This window comes from Echinococcus granulosus (assembly GCF_000524195.1).
Source record: "Echinococcus granulosus chromosome Unknown EG_S00008, whole genome shotgun sequence".
NCBI classification, from domain to species: Eukaryota; Metazoa; Platyhelminthes; class Cestoda; order Cyclophyllidea; family Taeniidae; genus Echinococcus; species Echinococcus granulosus.
Window position 1 is genome coordinate 1,232,030 of NW_020170388.1, and position 26,266 is coordinate 1,258,295.

The window sequence follows — 26,266 nt, forward strand, 5'->3', positions numbered from 1 at the left end:
AAGTAACACTTGAAGCATTTTACTAAGCTTATTATATTACAGAGCGATGACTAATGTGGTCCACGAAGTTAAAAACTACCTTTGTGGCAGTTTAAGAGTCCGTTTACCTTTGAGAGTTTACAATACGGTTCCACAATAGCAAACACTTCATATAGAGATTTGGACTATCTTGCTAGCGGAGTAAATAAGATTGTTCCAAATTAAATGGAATTAGGTAAGGAAATGTTCAAATATTTGGTTCTAGGTTGATTTATAACACTTTATAGGTTCGAACTCATTTGTAACTTTCATACTTTGAATGTTCGGATATGAGTTTTGATGTCTCCGCAAAATCTTGTAAAAGCCATGAACAATAGAACCATCAAATTTGAGAGAAGGATGAAAATGGTGTATATTCGGAGGCAGACGATTTACATGAAACAATTATTCGCTAAGGTAACGCTGAAGATATAACGTTGCGAAGAAATGATAAGATTGGTGATACAACAGTAAGAGAATCAGAATAATGGTATCTGTACATTCATGATAGTGACATAAACTTTTATCCCACGTAAAACGCTAGGCGGTTCCGATCATATCAGAGAAATCCAAGGTTTGGAATGCAGACACTAAAAATGTATAAACCAGGATACCTTTAGTCAAATCATTGAACTCCAGCAATGTGCGCGTTCCGCCACTCATTTTGTGCAAATACTCAGGTGTAAATCATTACCAAAATTAACTAACTAATAACTTGGGCAAATCGCAATAACCAGTTCGTGTGATAATTCAATTTTATTTTTCTTATCTGAAGAGAATCTGAAACCCAGTACCAAAGACACGAAAATGCTTATTTTAGTTTCATTGAAACGCATAAACAACAAATATCCCCTGCACCAGAATGATAGGCAATTACAATATTTAAATAAAATTGCAAAAGATTTTTCTATTTGGCCTTACTTTTAGGTAGTCTGTCTGCTAAGCTTTTTAAAACACAATTACTGCTAAAACGAGGCGAATTGACCAGCCGCATATTTTGAAAATGCATTTTGTGTGCTTTGCAGTTGACCCATGGGAGGGTGGGTAATTAGAATAATTGTACGCGTGGCTGTAAGTACAGCAAAGAATAGCGTCGTGTTCATTGTGCGAAATGTAATACTCTTAGCTATGTTGCCGCCAGTTCTACAAATTTGTTGAGTTGTTTGGTCTTGTCTACAAGTGAATTGGATTTCAAAGCCCTCTATTCGTTTTTTTTTCTACCGTAGTTCATTACCGGCACTTAATTTTTCTTCATGTTTTGCCTAGTAGATGTGTGGTTTGTTATTTCATTTTCGGGTCATTTCGTCTAACTTCCTCACTTTGCGCGTGGCGTGCAAGGCAGTGGTTCATTTGTTAGGTGTAATATGCAATTTCTTTAGTAAGTTAAAGCTGTTAAATTGCATAGGATTTCGTGATATGGAATTTGGTCTTCACCTACTGTGGTATCGTTGATGTATGTTATATTTTCTCCTAGAGTCCCTAGTGCAATGGAATCCCGTTCGCAAATATTCAAAGCCCTCAGTGAACCGGACAATCTATTTCTCCTTTCTCGTACAGCCGTAGATGGTCACTTATATACTTGCCTTATTTACGTGGCATTTTGGCTGTTTTAAACTCAAATTTGCCTTGGGTTTCTAGATCAGCACTGCTCCAGTGGCTCTTCTTCCGCCTCCCTTCTTCCTCTCGATTCCCAGTCCCCCTTTCCTAACGACCATTTGACCCGGCGAATCCACTCAGCTGGTCAGCTAACTGTAAAGGCCCACGTCCCATATTCCGCCGTAGTTCACCACTGTGCATTCCGCCCTCCTGTTCTTTCATCAAGCGATCATCTCTCCGATTCATCCAGTGCCAGTGATGACGATGAAGGCAACGATGTAAATGATGTTTCTGCAAACCTGCAGTACGAGCGCTTCGGTGAAAGTCCTCTTAGAGGAGGTATGATTTACACAAAAGGAACAAGCCAAGTCGCTATGAGCTTGTGCAGGAATTTTTTTTGCACCACAGACACCCTCTCTGATCACCCCCACCTCGAATACATGATGCTTACGTCGATACCTCGGCGACGAGAGTTTTCCGAGCAGTTTCGTGATTTGGCGCAGCTCCATCAGCAAGCCGATGTGCCGCGTGCCAAATGGGAAGACGCATCTCGCCTCTTTCCTAAACAATTTGGTCTTCCGTCTTCTGTAGCAATCAATATTTGGTGAGTTAACATCTACTTAAAACCTGTTTTTACAAGGCACCACTACGATTTAACCCCGCCTGGTCATTGCTGTACCTGCTGAACAAAAACATCTGTCACTTTGTTTAATAAAGCTAGTTGTTGCAGTGACTTTTGAAGCAGATGTCACCTGTGTGTTTGAAAATTTTCGAGTTATCGTTACTTGGAGTACCCAAATTAGATCTAAATCGTTTGAACACTGATCCAAGTACTGTTTGAAGGGATGAATTAGTTTGTATCCGCAATTTTATCCTGAGGTGTCTTAGAGGTAGGACTGATGGGGGCTGCTGATAATGGTGGGAGAATTAATGCCAATTATTCTTAAAACAATGTGCCATGATCAAGGTGATAACTGATGCTAGATATTCTATGAAATTTGTTCCCATGTTGGAGAAGTGGGTGATTCCAGGCACAGTATCAATTTAAAATTGTGCCAGCTGCATTTAAAATATCTAAGGGAAGGAGTGGGAAAGTTACTTAGTAATTTTGACGATTAGTAGGTACGTCAGCCACTATTTTTAGGTTTAAATTTTTATGGATTTGGCTGGGCATGGTCTTCATAATCCTGAGCAGAGTCTTAAAACTTTATAAACGAGGGCTCATTTAGAGTTCTTTTTCAGCAAATTCGTTTACTTGAAATTGCTTACTGCTATTAACTGTTCACATTATTTGTGACTGAAATGAGTTGCCAAAAAGTGGGTTGAATTAGTGCTCTCATTCTATTAACCTCACTGCCTTTTTTCAAACAACCCCAAATTAATAACTATCTAAGCATTAATGGATTCCCGATTCACCAGATATGGGAGAACCTCGCCCTAGTTCGGAAGAAATCATGTTAGCTCTCATTTGAGCTGGCTTGAAGGATGAGGGAAAACTTGGGTTTTTTTCCGTAGAGACTAACAAATGTTCGTTTGAAATCATTAAAGACTCCTAAGCTTTTCCTCATTATCTTATGAGAAGGTGTTTTTTAGACCTGTTTGAAACACGGTTTCACAGAGTAGTTTAAGCTTAATATTACTTCACGACTGATCGGATGATCTTAACACCGATGTATGGGAAATAGTGTAGCTCAAACAGCTTTGATGAGTTATACCTCATCATGTTTGTTGCAGCGGTCCTAAATTAGCATCTCTTTATAAAAAAATTGTTCATCGTTTGTTGCGTCTTGAATACTTTATGGAACTAGAAGCACCGTAAGTAAAATTATGCGAAAAAATTTTACATGAACCAGTCTAATGAGACACTTTGGCGACGGTAGAGTTTTTAAAGCCCTCCTTTTTCGAGGCTGCTACGCTGCTATCCATTTCCTCATGGGAAATAGTTTGAACGACTTTCATTTTCAGCTTATTAGTCTTCGTACCCAGTAGAAACAACTTCTATTTTGTGTTAATCTATCTGATGATTAAAAAATCCCGTATGATTTTTGGTGCAGTTCGTTGCAAGGACATGCAACTTGTAGGAACGCGTAAAACGTATGCGATTGTTTATACGCACATTTAATAAAGCATGGGCGGTTATGACAGTCGGTACGGCATGGTACTATTCTTCTTTTATTTTCACTTTCAACATTGGTATCATAAGATATCGGTTGATTGAACCTGGTGGGTGTAGTTTAATCTTGTCTATTGCTTTACAAATTGAGCTTCACAGGATTGAAAGCTTTTTCTATAGCCTCTAGTGCAGCGTTTGAAGGTGTAGTATGTTGCTGCGACGCTATCGCGAATTGCGCACTACATGGGATTAACACTTTGAGATGGGAGAGAGATTCTATTTCATCGTTTGCATTTCTCTAATAATCTTACGTGTGAAAAGGTCACGGGAAATAAACCGAAATAATAGAACTAAGAATGACTAAGGCTAGGCTGTTGACTTCTAGGTGCGAACGCATTCCGTAAGTACAATTTGCTGTAAGCCTTGCCTTGTTGGGCGAGAAAGGTTGATAAGCTGTAATTGAATATTTCAACGAGTGAGATTCTTAAGTAAGCTTTCTGGGTTTTTATTGTAAAAAGCCATACAAACTCATTCGGTCACATTACACGCTTAGCCAAAACTCTTGCCTCTAATCCTCTGATTTGATTGAATTCCCCAAGATAGGATTTACATTTGTGGCGATGCAAGATTGTAGGCTAGCTTTTGTAAAAAAGTTGGCTGAAGCAAGTTTAAGATACCCCAAAACATCTTCAACAAATTTGAAACATGAAGACCTTGATCTCTGCAGCACTGAAGTGGGACTAATGAGATGGAATTTGGGTGTTAGATTCCGATATTTTTATTACTTCCTACAATATTATTCGTTAATTTTTTTAGCGTAAGACACTCAAGAGATGAGAGAGTAGACATTTTGAGAGTTCGCTCCTATCTTTTCTTATTTCAATTTCTCTCTTTCGATCTAATTCCGTACATATTCTTCAAGTTAACTGTAATCTGGATTATCATTTAAAAAATTCATTTTTAGCATTTGTAAACACAAGTATTTGGCTTTAATCCTACTTATATTTGCTGCTTTAAAATTGCATGGACTATTATGCACGATAAAAAAGATCAGATATTTAAGTTACGAAATTTTCTTGGCGTCTCGTCATGTCCCTGCGCAAAATAGGCTCCGAATTTCGTAAAGGCGTGACACTAAGGCGGTTTGCCATGGAAAAAATATGGGAGTCATTAAGAACCTTGCTGTTTCCAGGACTGTGCACAGTCGTGGACTTTTTCAGGGTCTGTGCTCACTTTAGACTAGCCTTACTTTTGTTATTGCGCCATTTTGTTTCCATATTTTCGTCCGATTAGGCAGTGATTTTGTAGTATCGTAGCGTTGAGACATCGATTTACTGCGCAGAATTTTTGGGGCTTACCACTGGATCTTTTTGAACATCACTTCACCACTGGAGACATTGATCGACTTGGATATTTTGAATTCCTCGTCAACTTTGTGGCTATTCAGACAACCTTGACCCTACACTTGGCAGTATCATTTTTGTTGTAGCCTAAACATGCATTAAGATAGTCATGGCCATTCATAGCCAGTTCCAGTTATTGTAGAAACTCAAAGAACACTAATTTGGATTGTTCTGGAAAACTGTTTCTTTTAGGTTTCAATTTTATATTACAAAATTTTTAGGCAAAATTACCGATATGGATGAACTCAACGTCATGCGTACAGCAAGGGGTTGCAATCCCAAACTCCTAGCTCTTTAAATTGACCTTAAGTGAATAATGTCTTGGAAATGCTTGGACTTTCTTTACATATTACATCTTAATCAGAATTTATTCTGTGCCTTCATACGTCCACCACATAGAGTTTCATAAAATAAACACTATCTATTATTGTAACTGACATATCAATCGACATTCGCAGTCGAGTTGAGCTGTCTCTGTCTGACCTAATTATTATTAATATTTACCTTAGCAGTAATAAAGTCAACATTATGATTGAAGCATAGAGGAGACTGTGCACTAATAATGACGTTAGCAACCACTACCAACCGGCTATCACTGATAAGTTTTTTCCTAATTTGAACTTTTCAAACAACATACAATTTGTGTTCTATCTCTGCTCTGCATAATTTCGTAACATCTAGAGTTTGCTAATCCTGTATGAAATTACAACTAATAATGTTGGAGTTGAATTCTCGAAGTTTGCTACTGAACCACTCGCGGGTTGGGGTTATTGGCAATTTTCAGCGGTTCGGATGCAACGGGTGACGCACTTGTGAGGGGAAAGGCAAGGCAGCAAATACCGTTCTTTGTATTACTTAGCCATAGCCCTTTAGGAAACACGTTTATATAAGGTATCCAAGTAGGTTCGCGTGGATTTTATGAAAGAATAATAAAGAGAAAAGGCTTCCACAAATATCCTATTCGTCAAACAAATAACTGCGATCTCTCACCTACACCTTCTACAATGAATTCCAAGCTTGCAACGAATTTGACACTCACGCAATGATTTTGCCTCAATATGCCAGGAACAATCCCGCCTTTGGGTACCTCGTTACTAGTATCTCACTCCTCCTCAATTGTCCACTCCACTTCGCATGTGACTTACAAACGTTAAGGAGCGATAATAATCGCCTGTATGAATTTAGTTGGGGAGTTACCGAGAATTAGGGTGGAGAACGATACGGGAATGAGACAATATCTTCCTAACTCCCCTCTATTCCTTTCCTCGCGTCGTGAAGTGCAAATTTTGTCGAGGGTTATTTTTGCAGAATGTGCGGCATGCCGGTGTTAAACCGTCCTGTTAGGGCAGGATCTTCCCCCATCTCCATCCCCATCCTCACATGGACAAGTTCTGAGTGTTTCCGAAGTAGGATTTTTTCGCATACTTTCGAGATCGAGTAAATATATCTCAGACGTATTTGGACTTCTCAGGAAGAAATGCATATTAGGTAGTTCTGTTCATGTGAGAGGCGTCTCTTGGTAAGAAGTGATGTGTTCATTATGGGTTGAAGAGTGAGTGGATCGTTTAGGAAACAATCAGTAGCGCGTTCTTTTGCGAACCAGTTAGTCAGTCGGCCACTAAACAATCCACAGCATCTTTGAAGCTTATTTTATGCCATTTTTGATGCATTTGTAATGGACTTGTTTGCCTTATGGCTTTATGTCTTTCTCACTTGCTGCACTTTCTTCACTCGCATTTAACACTACGCTCATGAAGGTCGCCCTCGACAAATCAATCTCGATTTCTTGTAATCTGCAGCGGTACTTAATTCTTTCTTACCGTTAGAATTGAGTGTATTTTCGAATGTGGTACATCGTCACGTGGTAATCCATCAACAAAATGACATTTTTCAAGTGCTAACAGGCCGTTGTAGTGGGCTATACCGAAAACCGTACGGACACTTTTGTTAGCCCAATGCCTGTCGAAAATTAATCGCGTGATGCTGATTCACCTCAAAAAACAACTAAAAGGGAATGTGTTCTGAGAGGATATCATAAACTGAGGGTTTTTCGAGGAACTGTGGTGATGTGCCTTTGCACTTCTCCAAGGTATCAAAATGCATTTAGAACATAGTGGTGTCATAATCATCACCTTTTTTCACCAAGTTCGCGTCGGCTTATTTTGTCCCAGTAGTGCAGTTTCAATCTTTTATGGGAGTAGAAATATGTGTACCACTTAGTGTTGCGAGCTGTTTCACCGTTTGTGCTACGAAATGGATAACTTGGCTTTACCTTATCCAAGGTTTCACGAATACCTGATTCAGTGATGATCTTGGCCATGTGAAAGAGAGTATTGTCAGGACCGACCGCATGTATTCAACTCCGGTTAGCGTTTAAATCAAGCTCCTCTAACTGATCGCATACGTAGCATCTTGAAGAGGTGGTGATTACTTTCTCGCGTAGAATTTCAGCCTCATTATTTATGCTTCGAGTGGGCTCTCAAAGTACAAATGTACGGGTGATGTACAAGTCAACTTCTGACCTTGTTGCTGACTCATTCACTGAGACAAATGTATTCACTCACACTACAGTGGCCAACTATAACCGTTCACCACCTTGGCATCATGCTATATCTTATCTATGGGTATATCATCTCTAAGCAAGATTAAAACTATCCATCAGAACAGGGGTGGCTAAAAACTCGCAGCTTTGATAAAATCAACAATGCCAGTAGTGGTTGGGACCTAAAGTAGTAGAAACCAGAGACCTGACCAAAGTACTCTAACCAATCAACTCACTCTATGGTAGCGATGTGTAGAGGATTATTTTTTTTATCCACAGGAAACAGGTTGATAGCGACGCTGACATGATGCTCACCGAAGCCGAGTACTGCTTGGCAGCCCATCTAGCCAACAAGTACGCCTCCACAGGTTTCAGTCTTCTCTCCTCGCAATACCCGATGCAGGAGAAACAATCACCCTCACCTTTATTGCAACAGGAGCGAACATCACCATCGAGAAATGCGAGCTCTCCATGTCAACACTTGCTGCGACGACGAAAGCTGAAACAAAACTACCGGGATCCACAGGAGCAAAATCAACGTAACTGTGACTTTGATTATCTGGAGAACGAGGAAGATGATTGCCATGACCTGCTGATCTCACCCGATTTTCGGACTCTGGGTGAGTCGACATGAATAAGCGCTCGTTGAAATTATTTAGGATTCGGTTTACACGTCTATTAGGAGCCACTGGAGGAAAATTCCGAGTCTGCGTTTCCCGTAGTTTTGCATGTGACGTAGGCCAAATGTAAATGTTGACATTTTTTTGGGCCCTTTTTTATTGCGTCCTACTGTATTTCCGCTGCTTTTTGAGTAATCACCACTATTAATTTGGACGGAAATTACCTTTAAGGTTGCGATGAGGGTGGTTACTGTTTTTTTTTTGCATTGTTTTTCTGGTTATCGGGTATGCATCACTATGGTGCCTGAATTTGAAGTCGAAAATCGTTGCTTATTGTGGTGGTGGAGAAAGATTAGAAGAACTTATTCAAGTCGATACACACCCGGCATGGTAAACGTAACAATTTCAGCAGAGAATGTCTACAAATAAGAAAACAAGCGGTAAATTACGTTTTTAGCTTTCTTTGTGGAATGAAGTAAATATAGCTTCAGGAGTGGTTTAACTTTGAAAGTGTGAAAACGAAGCACGTTAGCAGCATGGTTTAATTTGGTCACCATTTTTTTCTGTAGTGACGGAACTATTTTCAAGTCGCTGTATGACAAATGGGTTTGGAAGTATCTTTTTTATTGATGTACAGAAGGGCTGGTGACATTAATAGATCCCTAATTTCCTGTCTCAATCTGGTTCCCGGGTTCTGGGAAGCATGTTCATCAATGAATTTTTATTCAGCTTTGAGTTCTGTCCACACTTTAAACACTGCTTTATACAGGTGCATTGAAGGCTAATTTTATCCTCTGATCCATGTCAAAATAGGCATTGATAGGCAAGCCTTCGCGTCTATTAGAGGTAATTTGAGCACTTGTTGATCGGTCTCGGATATCTCTATCCCCGCTTCAAGGAGGGTCATAGTTAAACCACGTATCACATTTGCATTTGCGCTTTCTAACCCAGCGTTTGTAAATTTCAGGGTGCAGCGCAGCTAATGTTTACACTGTCAAATTTATGCATTGGCACTTGTGCTGGTACTCTAGAGCAGTAAAAACATATGGAAGGATGGGGACGATGGAACAAATTTGTTTTTAAGGGACAATTTCCCTGTTTTTAATGGAAGTAGCATATTTAATGGATTTCAATAGAGCTCATCTGCTACTTCTTTTAAACGATTCATGTTTGGAAATTCATTTGGAAACCGATGCTGTAGTTCAAATAACGTTTTTATCAAAAGTGAAATTGGAGCGACGAGTCGACCAACGAGATATTTCCCAGTGTTTCAATGCTGGCCTTACTCTGCAAATCACTGGATTCCGTTTGCCCACGTGTATTTTAGGCAACCAAAAAGTTTGTGCGGTTTTTTGTGTAACTCACTATATTGGTTTATTGTCATTAAAAGTTTGTGATCGTTTATACGTGTGCACATCAGAGCGTTGATAGTTACCTGCCAGTCTGTCCATGCGAAAAGGCACGGTACCCTATCTTTCTCTTATTTTCAAAGCTCACATCATCAAATGTTGTTGAATGTGGTTTAACCTTGTCTACTGCTTCACAAACTGAGTTTACCTTCGTTTCAAGGCTGCAGCTGCAGAACCTTCTCGTACTGCCCCTTGTATAGCAACTAGAGAGGGTACACTGCACGATTGTGGAACATATCGCCTAGAAAAGGTTTGACATAGCATTTCATTGATGGATTACCAGGTGACGATGCACCATATTCAGGAACGCGCTCAATCCTTGACAGTAAGGAAGGGTTGAGTGCCGCTTCAGATTACAAAGAATCGAGATTGACGTGTTTTAAAGGACTCTCATGGATGAACTGTTGAACGTGATTGCTGAAACAAATTATTTGCACCTACACCAACTGGAAAAGATGTGAAGCTACCAAACGAACGGGTCCGTTGCGAATGTATTAACGAATGGCAGACGATATGCTTTAAAGGCTGTCATTTCGTTGTTCTTCTGCAAAGGTTGCAAAAGCAGTAGGGCATTGTAAATTGACGGCTAAATAACCAACTGATTGGTCTGTGCTCTCTCAAATAATTTTTTCACCACTGAACTGACACTTCATTCCAGAAGACTATTCTTGCGTCGTATGGGTGTAACTCAATGTCATATAGGAAAAGCCTCTTTTAGAAGCAGCTAGAATTAGTCAATTCCTGATGGAGGTCTCTATTTTCTCAAGGCAACCTATTTCGTAAACTAAACAGGGGAAGATTTGGGCTCCAGGAGGCGAGGGATGGGGGCAAAAGTGAAGTATTATCTCATCCTTATCCTATGTAATCCCCTGATTATACTTGTTTGGACGATTATTAACTTTTTTCAGAGTTAAACAGTTTTACCAGAAAGTAGGCGGATGATGAAGTAGAATAGAAAGCTGAGAAAGAGATGGCTAAGGCCATGATCTTTCTTGGCTTTTAGAGACTGGAGTTTTACGAAGGTGAAGCTTTTTAAGTATGTTTTGCTGGGGAAAACTGAACAGGTTATTTAAACGACCTCCTGTAATTAATTTTTCATTGCATTAACCCCGCAAACTCATTCGTTCGGAATGAGTCTTAGTGAACTCTGAATGGTTATGTGTTGGTTCTTTTTGTAGAATTTGAAAGTTTTGTCCTAGGAACGTATACATTACTGATGATCGACAGATTGTTTTATCTAAATGGGACATTGGCCAAGTTTGAAAACGCTCATCTGCGTAAACAGTCTGATCTGTTTTTCAAGAGGTTTATTTCAGCTACTTTGTGACCTTGGATGGTTTTTCAATGCCCCTGTCTCCTGAGTATTTAAATTACCATCGTCTTGGTGCTTGCAATCACTAATTTCTTTTGGCTGACTAAGATGTCAAGGCGCACAATAATCTAATCTTTAGATACTTACATAAGCCGTATTTAAGCACTGTTTTGTGTTATTTGAGTCTTAACCTCATATATCATCCTGTGATCGTAGGGTGAAATTGTTTGGTCTTGAAGTCGATATCAAAGTATGCTTTGAGCTTGACCCGACTCCATTTTATTTGGTGTAAATTGCCTCAGGCGTATCAAATCGAACTACTTATGACAATTTTTGGTTGCATCAGAGTTGCCTCTGGTGGCTTTGTGAGTCAAAAGTATGATTATTGTGATGCGAAGGTATAAATGTGGTGCAAAACTGGAGTTGATGAAGTCTGCAATGTGCACAACCAAAACATTTTACAAGACTGAAGATGTTGTATTGAGGATTTTGATTGTCATAGTAACAGTACGTGTAGCGGATTTAAATAGATTTCGGACCTACACCTAGGAAGCATGTCCAACAGCTTAATGGTGCTCTGAAGCTATCGCATTTTAAATATCCCCCTTTTTATTTAAATATTGGTCGAGGATCTAAATTTTTTTGAATTATTTAGTGAATAATTCGAAATTGCCATTCATACCTCATTGTCGCTCTCATGCTACTCATACATTTACCCGTATTAATATCGGTCACGCGTAGCGTAAGGGACTGCTAAATCTTCGGATTTCATGCATTCATTGTTTGGGCACGAATGCTGAAAGCGCTTCTTTTTCACTGGAGGTGGACCTGAGGGGTTGTGACTTTCTGCGTACTTTTAATTCTCCATTTTTCGGGGGGCAGTGCAAATGTTAGTAACCTTTATTATCCACAATAATGTACTATCCAACCTACTCCCGCAGATATTGTGATTACAGTCCTGCACAACTGACATGAGGACCGTAGCATCGTAGGCTCTAAATGTCTGTAACCAGTTAACAATAGCATGATAGTTTGTAACTTCCCTCCAAACTTGAGACTGACGCTGCACCAGGAGTGACTAATTTCTGAAATTCCAAGGAAACGAAACGCCCTAATTGCGTGATGCAACCAATTATTCTCTTCGTCCCCAGCAACATTAAATGCAAGTTCAAAAGTATTATTACAAGTACACAGAATGGCTGGCAGATTCCCAGAATGGACATCGTGATCAAAATTCAATGCCGCCTGCATGGAGGTCGATTCTGGAAAGAGAAAAACAATCAAAATAATTGTAACTCTCTAAAATAACTTTTTTATACCTTGTCCTCGAGGTTCCCCGTTGGTTCTGTTGATTTCTTCAGGTGCAATTTTTAATGTCCTGCCTTCGAATCATGCACTAAGTATTGTTGGAAGTTGGGAGATGTTCTACTACCCGCATACTCCGTATGTGATTATTTCTTGTAGAAGGATTTGTTTTAAGGTAGAACTATTTAATAAGAAACTACTTTCCGCTTTTCCCCTACTTCAATACTTTTCAGTCACGTATCAGAGAGCACCGGGTTTTCGGATCTAATTCACTCGTCTATTTTGCACTGATAGTGTATTTATGAACCCTTTTGATTCCTTTGAATCTATTTTCATTATGTTACTGCTCATGAGAGGGAACTTAAGATTTGAACCCTTGCTCAAGGTCAACGCATTTTTAAACATTATATGTTCATCCAGAGGTTTATATTAATCTTATTTCTGGCCATTTTCACTTTAATCCACCAATCTATCTAGACCTAAGTTGCGTTTGGTATGCCTCGCCACACTGTCACTACTAGAGTTATCGTCGAAGACGTTAAAAGGCATGAGGTGACGTGGATACAACTTCTTGTCTTGGTGTTCACGGAGATACTGTAAACAACTCATTGGGAAGGGGTTTATTGAATTCAAATCCGGTCTCCATCCATTGCCATCTACTATTTAATACTGGAAATTGGGGTAGCTGTCAAAAATAGACAGGTTTTTGCTAGCTCTCCTGTTCTGAGTCGATCCATATTGGGGCGTCCACAAAAAATGTCTTCGTTTTGCGATGCTATGCTGTTATATACACCCAAGGAGAGCGAGTTGGTTCTTCTGTTTGAGTACGTTCAGAACCGATGCCATCAATACATCACCTGAAATGTCTTTGAGAATGTTACACGGTGTATGAGCTGTGAGGTAGCTTTCTCATTTTCCAGTTATACGATTGACATGGGTAGAGCTCTATTTTGATTCAATGAAGGTCGTTTCTTGGGGAAATGAGATGCATAAACAAATCAAGCATAAGCCATTAAACAAAAATAAGAGTTATTTACGTTACAGACTCAACTTTATTGTTTACTGTGATCGACAGATCATGAAGATGGCAGGTCTTCCTGTACCTCCTCTACAACACCCAAGAATTTTGAGCAGCTAACAGACGATGAAGACGAAGAAGAGGAGGAGGATGACGATCACAAGGCCGTGAGTGACGACGAAATTGGTGTGAGAGCCTTACTTCCTTCTTCAGCTCGCCTCACGCGTCCACCTGCCGATGCGACGGCGCTTTTGTGCGATGAAAATGGAGAGGAGGATAGTGATAATTCCTTTGCTTCTTCCCCCTCATCCACCTCTTCCAGTTCTCAGGGATCTTCCTCCTCACCGCCATCGTCAGTGCCGGTACCACGAGTTGAAAGCGTCTGTTCGGCATCACCAAGGTATTGAAAGAAAGTGCCTATAACCTTATATTAGTCCAAGATAGAATAGTTTAGACTTCTACTAGTGGAAGAAGTGTTTTGGTGAGTGCACTATCGGGGAATCATTGCGAGTCTTGACGTAGGTGATCAGTTGCAATGGTGGCGCGAGCAGGACGCTACTCAAGTGTTTTGAGATTAGCTATGGAACATGAGCGTAGACTCTGGAGAAAGGGCTCTCAGGTTTATTGGTAGCGATGTAACTCTTAAATTTTGGTGAACTTAGTCTATCATATCCTTTGTTGTCCAATCTCATCACAGAGGTTCATTTGTCTAGATCAAAGGATGTTCTAGAGCCAGCCTAATTCTGTCTGATGAATGCGTGATCGTAGCTTTTTTAAGTGGGGACTCTCTTCCTCTTCATGGGTTATAAGCTGAGGATATTTCATTAATTCTTTTATTAGATCCTACATGGCCATAATTTTTCCCTAATACAGTCCCTTGCGGATGGAGTGTTGCATGCAGTAGAAGTGCGGGATGGATAGGGAGTGGCCCGTCTGGGGATAATGGCTAATTGCAAAAGGCATGCCTCTTCGAAAATAAGTCAATCATCCTGTCATCAACCGATCCACGATTCATAATGTGTTTTTGTAGCGTTTGTGAAGGAAGTGAAAAACAGGAGTTTTGGTTGTCTATAATTTTCACGACTTTTTCATTTAATACAAACTAAAACCACTTTTTAATGTCTCACATTAACTTTTACAATGCCATAATTTTTTCTCGACACGTTAATCTCGATTTAACCAATAATGGCACGCGATTTTTCATTATTACCTGGACCAAAGGCTCTTCTTAAATGACTGATTTATCACAAAGATCAAATTGTTGGATTTAGGTCTTTTCCGGGAAGTATGTTTAGCAACGCCTATTCCCAGATGTTATATGAAAAGCTTCTGCGGCCACAACTTTGGAACTGGGTTAAACTTCGTTCTTCAACGTCGATTCGCACCCATCAGGTTAATGCAACCACCAATTGTTGATGTGGGAGTTGGAAATCGAAAACAAACAGTAAAATATATCAGAGACCATCGTGGTGCACCGTATTATCCCGCGCTGACAGCCTGACATGCAACTACCATAGTTACAATGTGGGCACTTATAGGCAACCTCATTTGTTTTAATGATACATATAAGTGCGGATAAATCATTGTAACGAACTGTGCTGACAACCGTCTGAACTGACAATTGTAGAAAACTCCACTGCAATTTTCCTGGAGTTCTGTAAGTTGCCTAGTGCCTTGAGAATCGTCTTTTTGAGACTTTGAGAGCTCACAAGAGTTACAAAAAGGAAGTCTAAAATCGGAGTTATAATCCGGGAATCTACCATTTTCCCACCCATAATGCAGTGTTTTTTTATTTCGTGATGAAATATGCTTTCCGTACGGAAAGAAACTCTTGAATCACTCCAACATTCACCCATGTTAACAAACCTAATTTCATTCTGTAAACTGACCAGTCAAAAATTGTCGCGTGGCATCCACAGACTCGGCTGATTACGGCTTCTTATCTCGTCTTTACGGTTTCCAAACTTTTTTAATGGTTTCTCATGCTTAATTAAAACGTTGAAACCACTGTTGGAAGCAATTTGACGCATAAAACTATCTTCATAAGTCTTATTGCAAGTAATGGAGACCTATTTGTAATAAAGTATTAATGTATGGAAGGGATCGTTTTAACAAATATCCCCCAGCCTGAATTTGAATATACGGTCTGCCGGTTAATCGGCTTACCATCTACATGGCTTGTTACCACTACACTACTGTGTTTCTTGAAGCTTCATTCACATTCCATCCCTTCGTTACACTTTATTTGAACGCTGTCCAGTTATACACCAAAGCCAATGCCATCGCACTAAAAAAATTGCGAGGCGCTGCATTAAACCTTGCTAGTAGTGGAGAAATATCATGGATGATTTATATCCTTGCAGATTTGTATCCTTGCGATTGGGGTAGTTCCAAAATGTTAACACGGTCTTACTTATCAAACCACCAACGTGAATGCCCTCCTTCTGTAATGCTTTTTACACAATCTCTAACCGTTCTGTTTGGATATCCGCCTTCTCTAAGGAATCAGTGGAAGTGTTCATGCACTTTTCGAGAAGTCAATGTGTCGGACGTATCCCACCAAACTGTTATGCTCGAGTCATAAGTTTGTAACCAGTTCGTCATATGCACAAAATGTCTGAAAGACTCATAGCACAGGATTGACTTGAGTATAGCGCCATGACAGCATCGCGGCATTCGAACTGCTGGAGACGGGGAAGTAATTCAACGCTGTTGTAATCTAACATTCTATGGGTGTTTCATTTAATTTTTTGCGGTAGTATCATGTGGTGGAACGTCTCTTCGCTGATTTTCTTTCATGGATGTGTCATATTTCTATAAAGCAGTATATTTGTCTCAAAACGGTAAGGTTTATTTATTAGGAAGTGACGGAGATAATTAAAGCCAAAACAGGTTTTACCACTTCATTCCAGACAACGGCTTCCTTTTACGTGGCCGTAAATACTCGCTCTGCATGTATTGCGTCTGAGGTCTATCTACTTGATCTGGCTCGAAGGTGTGCAGGAACAATGTTCTCTCAGAAGTACGTAGAACTAGTTAATTTGAAAAGAGGAGGAAGGGGAAAGCTTTGTTCTTTCATGCAAACTTAATACCTCATTCTTCACATCCTGCTAAACTGATCCTTGACAAAATTTCCACTTGACGGTGTGAGAAGATAGTCAAGAAGGTATTGCATTTTGTATCATTTCCCGCCCTCATCTCCCAGTTTCATTCACCCGGGTGATTATTATCTCTCCTTATTGTTATTTGGTCACATGCAAAGTGGAGTGGGCGGTTGGGGAAAAAGAGGTAGATGCTAGCAGCGAGGTGCCTAGAGCTGGTATTATTCTTGGCATACGGAGTCAAAATCGTTGTGTAAGGATAAAGTTCATTGCAAATCCAGATTCTGTTGTGAAAGGAGTAGATTAGTAGATTATAGTGGTTGCCTTCTGCGTTTTTAGCTTTGTTTTATAAAATCCTCACATACTCGTTTAATAACCTTGTGTCGGCTTTTGGTGCGAATCAAGTTCGTAATTCAAATCATACATTCGTTTCATTTTTACATCTACACTTTTGTTCATCATTTTAGCTGATTGTCAAAGGTCGGTAGTTTAAAAATATATGGAGGAAATCTTGTCTGTGATATTACTGAATTGTTTTGCCTGATTAATAGTCTCTGATTGGCTGTCTTTCTTGCCCGATGACGAAAGAGATGGGGCTTTTGTTATACATTAAAGAACCTCCTACGTTTTTGAAGGAAGGGGCATTCGTTGATTCAAATTTGCAATTTTTGCCAAGGTATCCAGCGCAGCATTGAGAACGGTGCAATAAGTATGCTCCTACTTTGTGTTTTAATAGACAACTAGGCCAAATAATAGCTATTTCTTTTACGTTCTGTGACAGAATTCTGGCATTTTTTTCGCAAATAGTTCTCTAATTGATGCCAAATAAGGACACTTTATGGACGGGATTGAAAACCTCTGTAATAGTGCCACTTTTCTCTTTACTTTGATCAATTTTTATTTGATTTCAGTGCCGAAGCTCTTGATCCGGTAGAGATTCTGAGTGAATTCACCCATCGGAGTATTGAAGACATCCTCTCCCTCTCTCTCGGTCGTCGACGTCGACTACTAGCTAGTTTAGTACGCGCGGCCAAGTCGACCAACTACACACTGCTACGACTGAACAACGAGTTGGCGGGCGAGTTGCAGGAGCTCTGCGATCAGCACATTAGTTTGAGTGCGCAGGTTCGGCATCTCTCGGGGATGAGAACCTGAAAAGAAGAAGACGAATCCTTTTTCTTATTTCCGACATCTGTACGTAGCTTTGTATCACCCATGAGATTGGGAAATGTCGACTTCAATCCTTTTTTGCTGCCCCCGTCTGTGCCTTGCGTCTACCGCTCCACGTGTATTGGGGTTTACCTGATGAGGTGATTTTATCGAGTGGAAATCTGGATCAAGGGTTTGGGGGATCTGCGGTTATGCTGTTTGGCGGCTGAGTCTGGTGGGAACGGGGGGGGGGGGGCGTTAGGAGGGTGGGGTAGGGCATTCGGTGATGTTGAGCTTTTAAGGTGCGGTGGGGGAGGGGGATCCTGATCGGAGCTTTAAACAGCCAGGATTAAAGTGCATGGCATTTAGTACGATATCGTATCTCCAAATGTCACAAAATTTTTGTCTTCTAAGACCAGTGTATTGGTTTATTTGAAGCAGAGTGGTATTACAGTAGTTGAACTGCTGGCGTTAGAAGATATATTAGCACATAATAATTGAATTCTAATAAGAACGCAAAGATTATATGCGTTGCATTATAATTTGTAAGACAGAATTTTATTTTTCCATATTTGACAATTCTGTTTTACGCAGCCATTTGGGTAGTTTACACAGGAACATCTCTCATCCAATTGGGTAATGAGTGACCTAATGGTACTACTTCAGTTTGAAATAGAATGAACAACGAAAAAGACGTGACGCCTGATTACTCTTTCAAGGTAACAAAACACTTTGATTGCTGCTCAACCTAGTTGGCTCGCCTATTTTATATCACTTCCAACCTAAAACTTGAAACAAACTCTATGCTTTTGGTCGATTTTGTTCAGGAACTTGTTTTTACATCGTCGCTTTGCAGTCATGATAAATTCGCTTTAGAGGATGATATTTTTATAGGGCTTATTAGCTTAAGCACTATCTACTTGGTGTTTGTTTGTCCATATTAAGACCTACGACCTCAAGTACAGAAGCTGGGAATTTATTATTATTTTTGCACAAAATTTTAGTGAGTCAAAACACCTTTTTAAGCCTGTATTACCTTGCTCTTAAGTCAGTTTTTTATGTGTTTCGACGCTTTACTGATTTTAATTTGTCTTTCTTAAGCTGCTTTGAGGGAACCGAATTTTGAGAATATTTATTTACTCAGTGAAACCAGGGTATAATCTTCCTTGATTTCTGTCATTTTTTCCTTTTTTGCAAGATCTTTATATAGTTTGGCTTTACTAAGACTTGCTGAACGTCGGTTGTATGTGATTTATATGAAGTGCTTCTTTATTCCACTCCCACATAATGCAAATTTGATCCACTTCTCAACCGTGAAACCAAAGTTTGTTAAACCTACGTTTATTCTTACAATCTAGGCACACCCTTTTTAAATGATTATTTGAAACGAACTGCACAATTGTGTTGCAATTTCTTTTAAAGCGACGATGAGTTTGATTCCATAAAGTTAAGTTTTTTGACTTAATTTATTTACAAATGCACAGATTAGCAAGGATGCCTTAGAAATCTGCATGATTTGCTCGAGTAATTTAAGGGTTTTTTGCAAATTGAAAGGCAAAGCCATATATTAACTTATACTTAAAATACTTCCTTTTCTTTTTAAAGGAGAAGGTTGCATGTTTTCTTAGCTTAATTCACTTTGGCTTGTACTACTGGATTTAACATCTTTAGTTTATAAATGGAACTACTATTTAAACTTGAAATAAGGATTCTAACCTTTTAGAAAGATGATATATTTAACCTGTTAGTATAGTACATGAGCTTGCAATTGAAAAACACAAGTCTGTCTTCGTGAGTGATAATTTCCTTTTCAGATCCGTGACTTCGAGGACTAGCCTTGTCCATAAATTTTTCTTAAGAATTCTGCCACTATCCAACAAAATTGTCGGCCTCTTAGAACAAAATAACCAGTAATCTAATGACTCTGGTCTGACTGTCCCATTCTAATAGCACAAAAGGCAAGTCCAAGACAAATGCAATAAATGCATCTTACTGCTGTATTTGAGAACTAATCTCGGGCCCATTGTAAAATTTTAACCACTAGTAAAGCACAAACGAACCAAGTATAAGTGGTTATCAGTTTAGAACCACACGAAATAAATCGGTATTTCCCTAGATATACTAATAATTTTTTTTGCTAGTTAAAGAGTTTTATATCCATTATTCTGATAAGCTTGCTCGATCTCAAAGTTAGGCAGCTTGAACGATTTTTCTTGGAAGCAGTAGGAGGAAGAAGGGCGATAAATAAGTGCAAAAAACCCACTAAAGCAAAGTCAATATTTTTTAAAGGAAACCATTTTAGATTGGCTTAAAGTCAACCAAATTTTTAAAGTTCCTTTATCACTGATTTATACCAAAAGGGTAGGAAAAATCGCCTTAAAACACATTTGCACATTCCAATAACACAGTTCAAACATATTTATAATCTTGCTGATTAGAGTAATGTAGGACAGTCGCCTTATGAAGTTCACCAAATTACTAATCTTTTAAAAATCAATGTAGTGCAGGAAAATGCACATCAGTAGTTCAATTTCATAATCGTATTTCGAGAATAATTGCCTTTGTTTACACTAGCTGCGGCACTGCAAAACCAAAAAAAAACATTTTTCTACAAAGTCCTTTTAATATACTTATTAATTAGGCCAATTTTTTAAGAGTATTGTTAAAATTTCGGTGGAATTTTCAACTTTATATTTTAAATTGGTTTCAGCTATATATATATCTGATATACGTATGCATATGCACAAATAATTGTTTGAAGCAATTTTTTTCATAGTATATAAATTGCAAACCACTGGTATACCTTGATTAACACCATAAGTTTATAATTTCTGCATATCACACGCAAGAAATCAGAGTGTATTTATTAGTTCTTAAGGAATCGAAATAGCAACAATCTGAACTTAAATTATATTGCTTCTCCGTAGAAAACTCGGTTTTACTTTCTGCAATAAAAAGATGCTTTTATGGTACGAACATTTCTTGCAAATTTTTACGGCTAGGAATGAATGCTACAAAGAACTAAAAAATATGCACAAATTTGTTTGAAGCTGATCTAATTATTCACAGCTAAAAGTTTCGACATGTTAAGACAAAGTTAATTTACCCAATTACAACATGCCATTCCTCACTATTATCAATAATGAAGTTTCCTTTTGAGGCACCTTCATAAGGCAGCTATTCTGAGTGATTCATGACCAAAAGCAAATTGTATTGCTATCCCATCTGAATTGCCATACCTTCTATGTATGAAGTTATACAAGAAGATTCTGCAGCTTTTGGACCAAGTTTGACTCGGTTTGTAAAGTGGAAGACAAGCTCAAAGCACATCCATCAAAGTGATCGAAATATGATTGGATGGTGGAAGTCTAGATTAATGCACATAACATTTTTAGGTCACTGCTGAAAGTTATACCAAAAGCTGCACAAACTTAATGGGGAAAATTGCTATAGGGCGGTATTGCTTAACAACAAAGTGTACGGAATAAATGACCACGGACTCTACTAGCTACTACCAATATTCTTAATGGAACATGAAAGCGCAAAGGAACGAATTGCTTTAGTCATGTTTGCTGATTTGCTTTTTGTATTTGTGCAGGAAAATTCACAGTCCATTTGCTTTTCATGCCTCATTGTTTGTGAGTACAGTATTCTTACACTCTAGCAACAACTTACATAAGTAATTTACATTTTATAGTAGAAACGGTACATTATATTCCTTTCAAAACATGCAAAGAAGGTAGCTTAGCCCATAAAATTCTTTTCCTTGAGATCCTATAAGAACAGGGTGAAAGTGATGATGAGTGTCTTCTTCGACTTATCTTCCGGTCAAACAAAGTTGTGGTTTATGCATAGTGAAAAAAAGACAAAACAAACTGTTTTCCATACATTAAAAAAATGTGCCTTAACTCAAATGCTTAAACACTTTAACGTCATTTAAAATAATTTTCTTGGTAAACTCAGAAGCTTACACATTTAAAAGTGTTTAAAACAAAGTCCTAAATTTTAATCTGGGTATAAAACTACCTCAGCAGTTTGAGCTAAAAGTCCACAATGTTAATGAATCATAAGTATTTGGTGTATTCACCCCAAAAAGATAAATTTTGTTAGTTTTTGCCAGTTTTGCTTATTTTTACATGAAACTGTTGTTGAGCTTTGAAGAAAGTTTTGCGTCAGCTGGCAGCATCTATACTTCACTGCGATAACATATGGACCCAAGAAAATCTAGTCATACTTACCATACCTCTTCAAATCTTCATAAAGTGCAGACAGAGGGATTTAAATTTGCCAAATACAACAATTTCTCTACCAATGCTTACATTTTCGAGCAAATAAGCTTGAGATTTAAAGACTAGAACCAGAAACAATTTGCCGATTAAAGTTGCAGTTTTGAAATTTCCAATTTTCTTCCTGGTCAAATTAAGTCGCTGGCTTTCCGGAGTAGTTCTTATTTTTGAGTTATAAATTTAAGTCATAATTTTTACAAAGAATCGATTTTTGAGCCATTAAAATAACTCCTTCTGCCTAAACTCTGACCTTACCTATTAAGTAAACTGACAGCGATTCTTTTGACAGTTTTTAAAAGAGAATACTTAATCGCTTTCCTAGAAGGATCTGAAATAGTATTAACTCGTTATAGGAAATAAAAGTTATGCTTGATTACGTTAATTCAAAATGAGGAATTACACTGTTGTTTGGACAACCAGACACAGCGATAAACATAAAAATATTCGTTACCGCTTATTTGTTAACTAAATAAGGCATCACTTCGTCTTTTGCAGCCTACCTTAAATGGCATCTTTTCTTGTAATGCGCATTGCTGATGCATTGCTGCCCCTACATACGCATAGCTTGAAACTCTTTGCTTCGTACCTTATCACCTGTTCCCATTTCATTGTTAGTGATTATTTTTACCTACTTTACAACAAAGAAGTTAGTGTTGAGGACTCATGGATTGGCACTTTTATGAGTCTCTGTCAGTTACTTAGATCCCATCTGGGACGCAAAACATACACATATAATGCCGAACTTGTAGTGACTGTAAACCGGAGCACAAAAAGGACAAATTCTCTAAATAAACCTTCCCTAAACTCATTTGTCTTGTATTTATGATTGCGACTGGAAGTTAGAAACACTGCCTCCACAATGAAGGTATGACAATGTAAGGATTTTTAGACCTCTGCGCAGAAAGCTCTAGGGAGGATGACACACAGTGAGATAATTTTGCACTTCCGGAACTATCTATACCCACAAAAAGTACATGGAGAGGTAGTGCTCATCCTTAGGATAATTTATTTATAAATCCCGCAGCAATATTCTTTTAAACCAGGACTTTCGCATTTTTATTTGTAAGAAGGTGAATTTTTTGGATGTTTTATTAAATCTACGAAAGCAATTAAATCTTATATTTCGTGACAAAACATGTATTTGTAATATGTGATAGCGGCGTCAACTAACATCTCATTATAATCATACCGTTCTAATTAAGTGGCAGTTAGTTGAATGCAGCCACTACTGCTTTGACAAACTAGGTGAATGGTGCTTTAAGTGTAATAAAAAAGACTGACTCTGGAATTATCCGTAACCATCATTGTACTTTGAAAGAGTGAACTTTAGCATTACCTTTACAATTAGTTGTCTGTGGGGTCGAAAGGAACAGAAAATTAAAAAATGCCCAATTCTAAGACCTACTGTTTAGTACATGTTTATATAAACCTGCCTTTTGGTGAAAACTTTGTTGAATCTTATTTTATCGAATCATAATATCGCTTTACTCCTGCTAATTAGTGTGCCATGTCAATTCAAAAATAACCATAAATTTAAAATTTTATATCTAAATGCTAAAAAGTGACAGTCGAAATGAATGACAGGTCAAATAGAGATGCATCTCAACTTTTTGAAATAATTCAGGATTTACAAGAATAACAGCTGACATACTTATTGCTTCAAAGTTCTTCTTCTATATATACAGCAATTAAATATGCCTTTTTCACATTCAGGTTAAATAAAATGCATAGTGAGTGAGCCCTCTTTGCATTGGAAGCTGGCTTTATCTTCACTCATATCCTCCTTTAATATTTAATGCTTAGCTTACAAATTTGTGGTAAAGTTATACATTTCGGGTTCCCCCTAAAACATCCATGGAAGTAAAAAAACACTTTAGATCTGCGAACTAGTTTGGTATCTGACTACTGGATATCCCTAAGGAGTAATGAAAGTTTACCAAAACAATTCAAAAGGCTTGCATAAAACGTAATGTAAACTTGGGATAATTGTTACTGTAGAAGACCTCGTGAACACAAAGTGGCCAGGAAAATAATTGAAAATGCTCAACTAAACTGTATTTTAGCTGCTACTACTTGGAGATGCGTTTGTTGGCAAAACGTCCTTACTGATTCGGTTTAAGGACAAGACATTCCTTAAGGGCAGCTACATTTCCACCGTTGGGATTGACTACAAGGTAAGTTGTGTGTTAGTTTACTTGGTCAATTTTTTCTCTTTCTAAAAACGTTGTTTAAAAAATTGCGTTTCCAACGGTAACACCTATTAGTTTGCCCGTGGACGCTGATTCGATTTTACAAAATGGAATTCTTCAAGAGTGTGAATATTAACTTTTGATAATTACCTCGAAGCATAGCTTCAAATGACCTTTTTAGGTGATTTGAGACTAATTTGTATCTCCAAATTTGCATGCACTGCAGAAAAACTCTTTAAACAGGAGATCATAAATGCCTCTCTACGCAAATTTTATTCGTGATTTATTCGAAAATGAACTTCAAATTTCACCAAGCCCTAATAGCTTTCATGTTTAATGCCAAATAGATGCGGAATATAACTAATGTTGGCGCAATATATTCGGCAAAAAGGTTTGGAACTGATTAATGTGGTAAATGTTATTTTTTGCATTATGAGCAGGCTATTTAAATCAGAAATACCCTTAAATGTTTAAAATGAAATATCTTGATTTGTATTATTTGCGCTTTAAAGACAAAAAATCTCGTCATAAATTGAAGAGCAGCTTAAAAGGGGGTATTTTTGTCCAAAATGTAAAAGTACTTTTAAATAGACATTTCTCTCCGCAGTGGAGAACTTGTTATTCCACCACTGCCCAATTAGTCACTTGGGAATTGGCCAATTATTTTAGCTAATTTCGAAGAGCATTTAAATTATGAAACCAGCCCATGTAACCCTCTGTAACTACATATTAATCCTAGCTTTTTGAAATGACTAAAAAGCGCCAGAGAAAATTTAGCCCACACTATCTTGGTGTTTGATTTGAGGCCACTTTTATTAAAAATGAGACATATAATACAAATAATGGGATTAATTGAACTTTCCATCCTGTAAATAGTCAGTCCTTTTGTTGTTCATTATTACACTAGCATTAACTGAAAGGGTAATATTTTTATCAAAACATTATTCCCCTTGATAATTTCCCTTCAACATTATTGTCTAAATTTGGCAACTTTGTCACGGAGTAACAAACTCTATCAAAATGAACGCTGTCGATTGGCTGATATTCTGGTTTAAATATGGCCTAAATGATGCCCTAGGCAAATTAATTTCTTTTTCTTGATAAGATAAAATTTCAGCGATTTGAGTGGATGACTTAGATAGCAGAACACAATTTCTTCACCCTGGCTTTATCACACTTAATGGCTCTCTACGCGAAAAGAGAATGATGAAGAAGATCTAATCCCGATCTATTTACAAACCTTATACGGATTATCAAGTGGTCACTTAACACTCAGTCCAATCTCATGGCTGTCACATTCACCAAATATCCGTTACTTCAAATAACTAGAATTGCTTTATGTAACATCTTGCAATTTTACAACCTTGACTACAAAATTGCAGCAAATATGCTTGCAAAAAATAAGATGCTTTTAGTACTAAATTTACTTTAAAAATGACTTGATTATTATAAGCATTCATTCTGCAGTGGCTGAGTCTTTCACTCGGTCCACCACTGTAATCACACTAATTGGCCAAAAAGCGGTTTGTTGAAGTACGCATATCCTTTTAACATGCCCTGTCGAAACGCCATGTCCAGCTTTAAGTTATTTGGTTCAAGTTCGAAATACTTTGTTTGTGTATTCGTAAGACTCGAATAGCATTTATGCGAACGCTCTGTGGCAGTGCACATTTTGAGGAGGTCCTTTAATGGGAACAAAAGACAATATTTATTTATAAAACTGAACTCGAATTCATTCACATAATAGAAGAGGCTATAAAGCAAAATTAGGGTGAAAATATTGGACAGTTCAGATTTATTATTTCTGTCTTACTTTGACCTTCAAGTTTAAGTGCACGCTATTAGAGGTAATAAAGCACTTATTTGAAAATTTTTGTAATTAAATTTTACGTACTTTAATGCATTAATTAAAGCACATAAGAGAAAACTACTTAAAACCGATCAACTGAGCTAGTGAATAATGTGTTTAGCTCTAAAAAGCATCAAGAGTAGCTAGAAAATAGCCAAAATTGACAGCTAAAAACCGAGCGATTGGAAAATTGGAATGACACAAACTGGTTGAGTCTACAAGTCATAACCACGATCAACACTGATTGCCCAAAAAACCATACAAAATTAAGAATAATGTCTTAGTGGCAGTTCATGTAGTCAAATACCCTACACTCAGCAGCAGTCTTTCAAGCCTTCCTAGATATTTGCTTCGAT

General features: G+C 38.1%; 2 protein-coding genes across 2 annotated transcripts in view; both read left to right on the forward strand. All coding sequences in view use genetic code 11, as the record gives it.

Annotated features, from left to right (window-relative positions):
• Positions 1-1,505: 1,505 nt before the first annotated feature.
• EGR_01993 (hypothetical protein) lies at positions 1,506-17,816 on the forward strand (the record flags this gene model as incomplete). The annotated part of the gene is made up of 8 exons (XM_024491242.1): positions 1,506-1,584; positions 1,657-1,953; positions 2,023-2,218; positions 7,952-8,292; positions 13,394-13,698; positions 16,249-16,358; positions 17,349-17,562; positions 17,640-17,816. The coding sequence occupies 8 exons, from the start codon at positions 1,506-1,508 to the stop codon at positions 17,814-17,816; spliced, it is 1,719 nt and encodes a 572-aa protein (XP_024354385.1).
• A 4,915-nt stretch (positions 17,817-22,731) lies between these two features.
• EGR_01994 (Ras-related protein Rab-37) overlaps positions 22,732-26,266 on the forward strand; it is a gene marked incomplete at both ends in the record, with an annotated part of 7,647 nt that continues 4,112 nt past the window's right edge. The window contains 2 exons of the mRNA XM_024491243.1: positions 22,732-22,737; positions 23,936-24,046. Of these exons, the coding sequence (XP_024354386.1) occupies positions 22,732-22,737; positions 23,936-24,046 (117 nt within the window). The remainder of the gene's footprint in view (positions 22,738-23,935; positions 24,047-26,266) is intronic.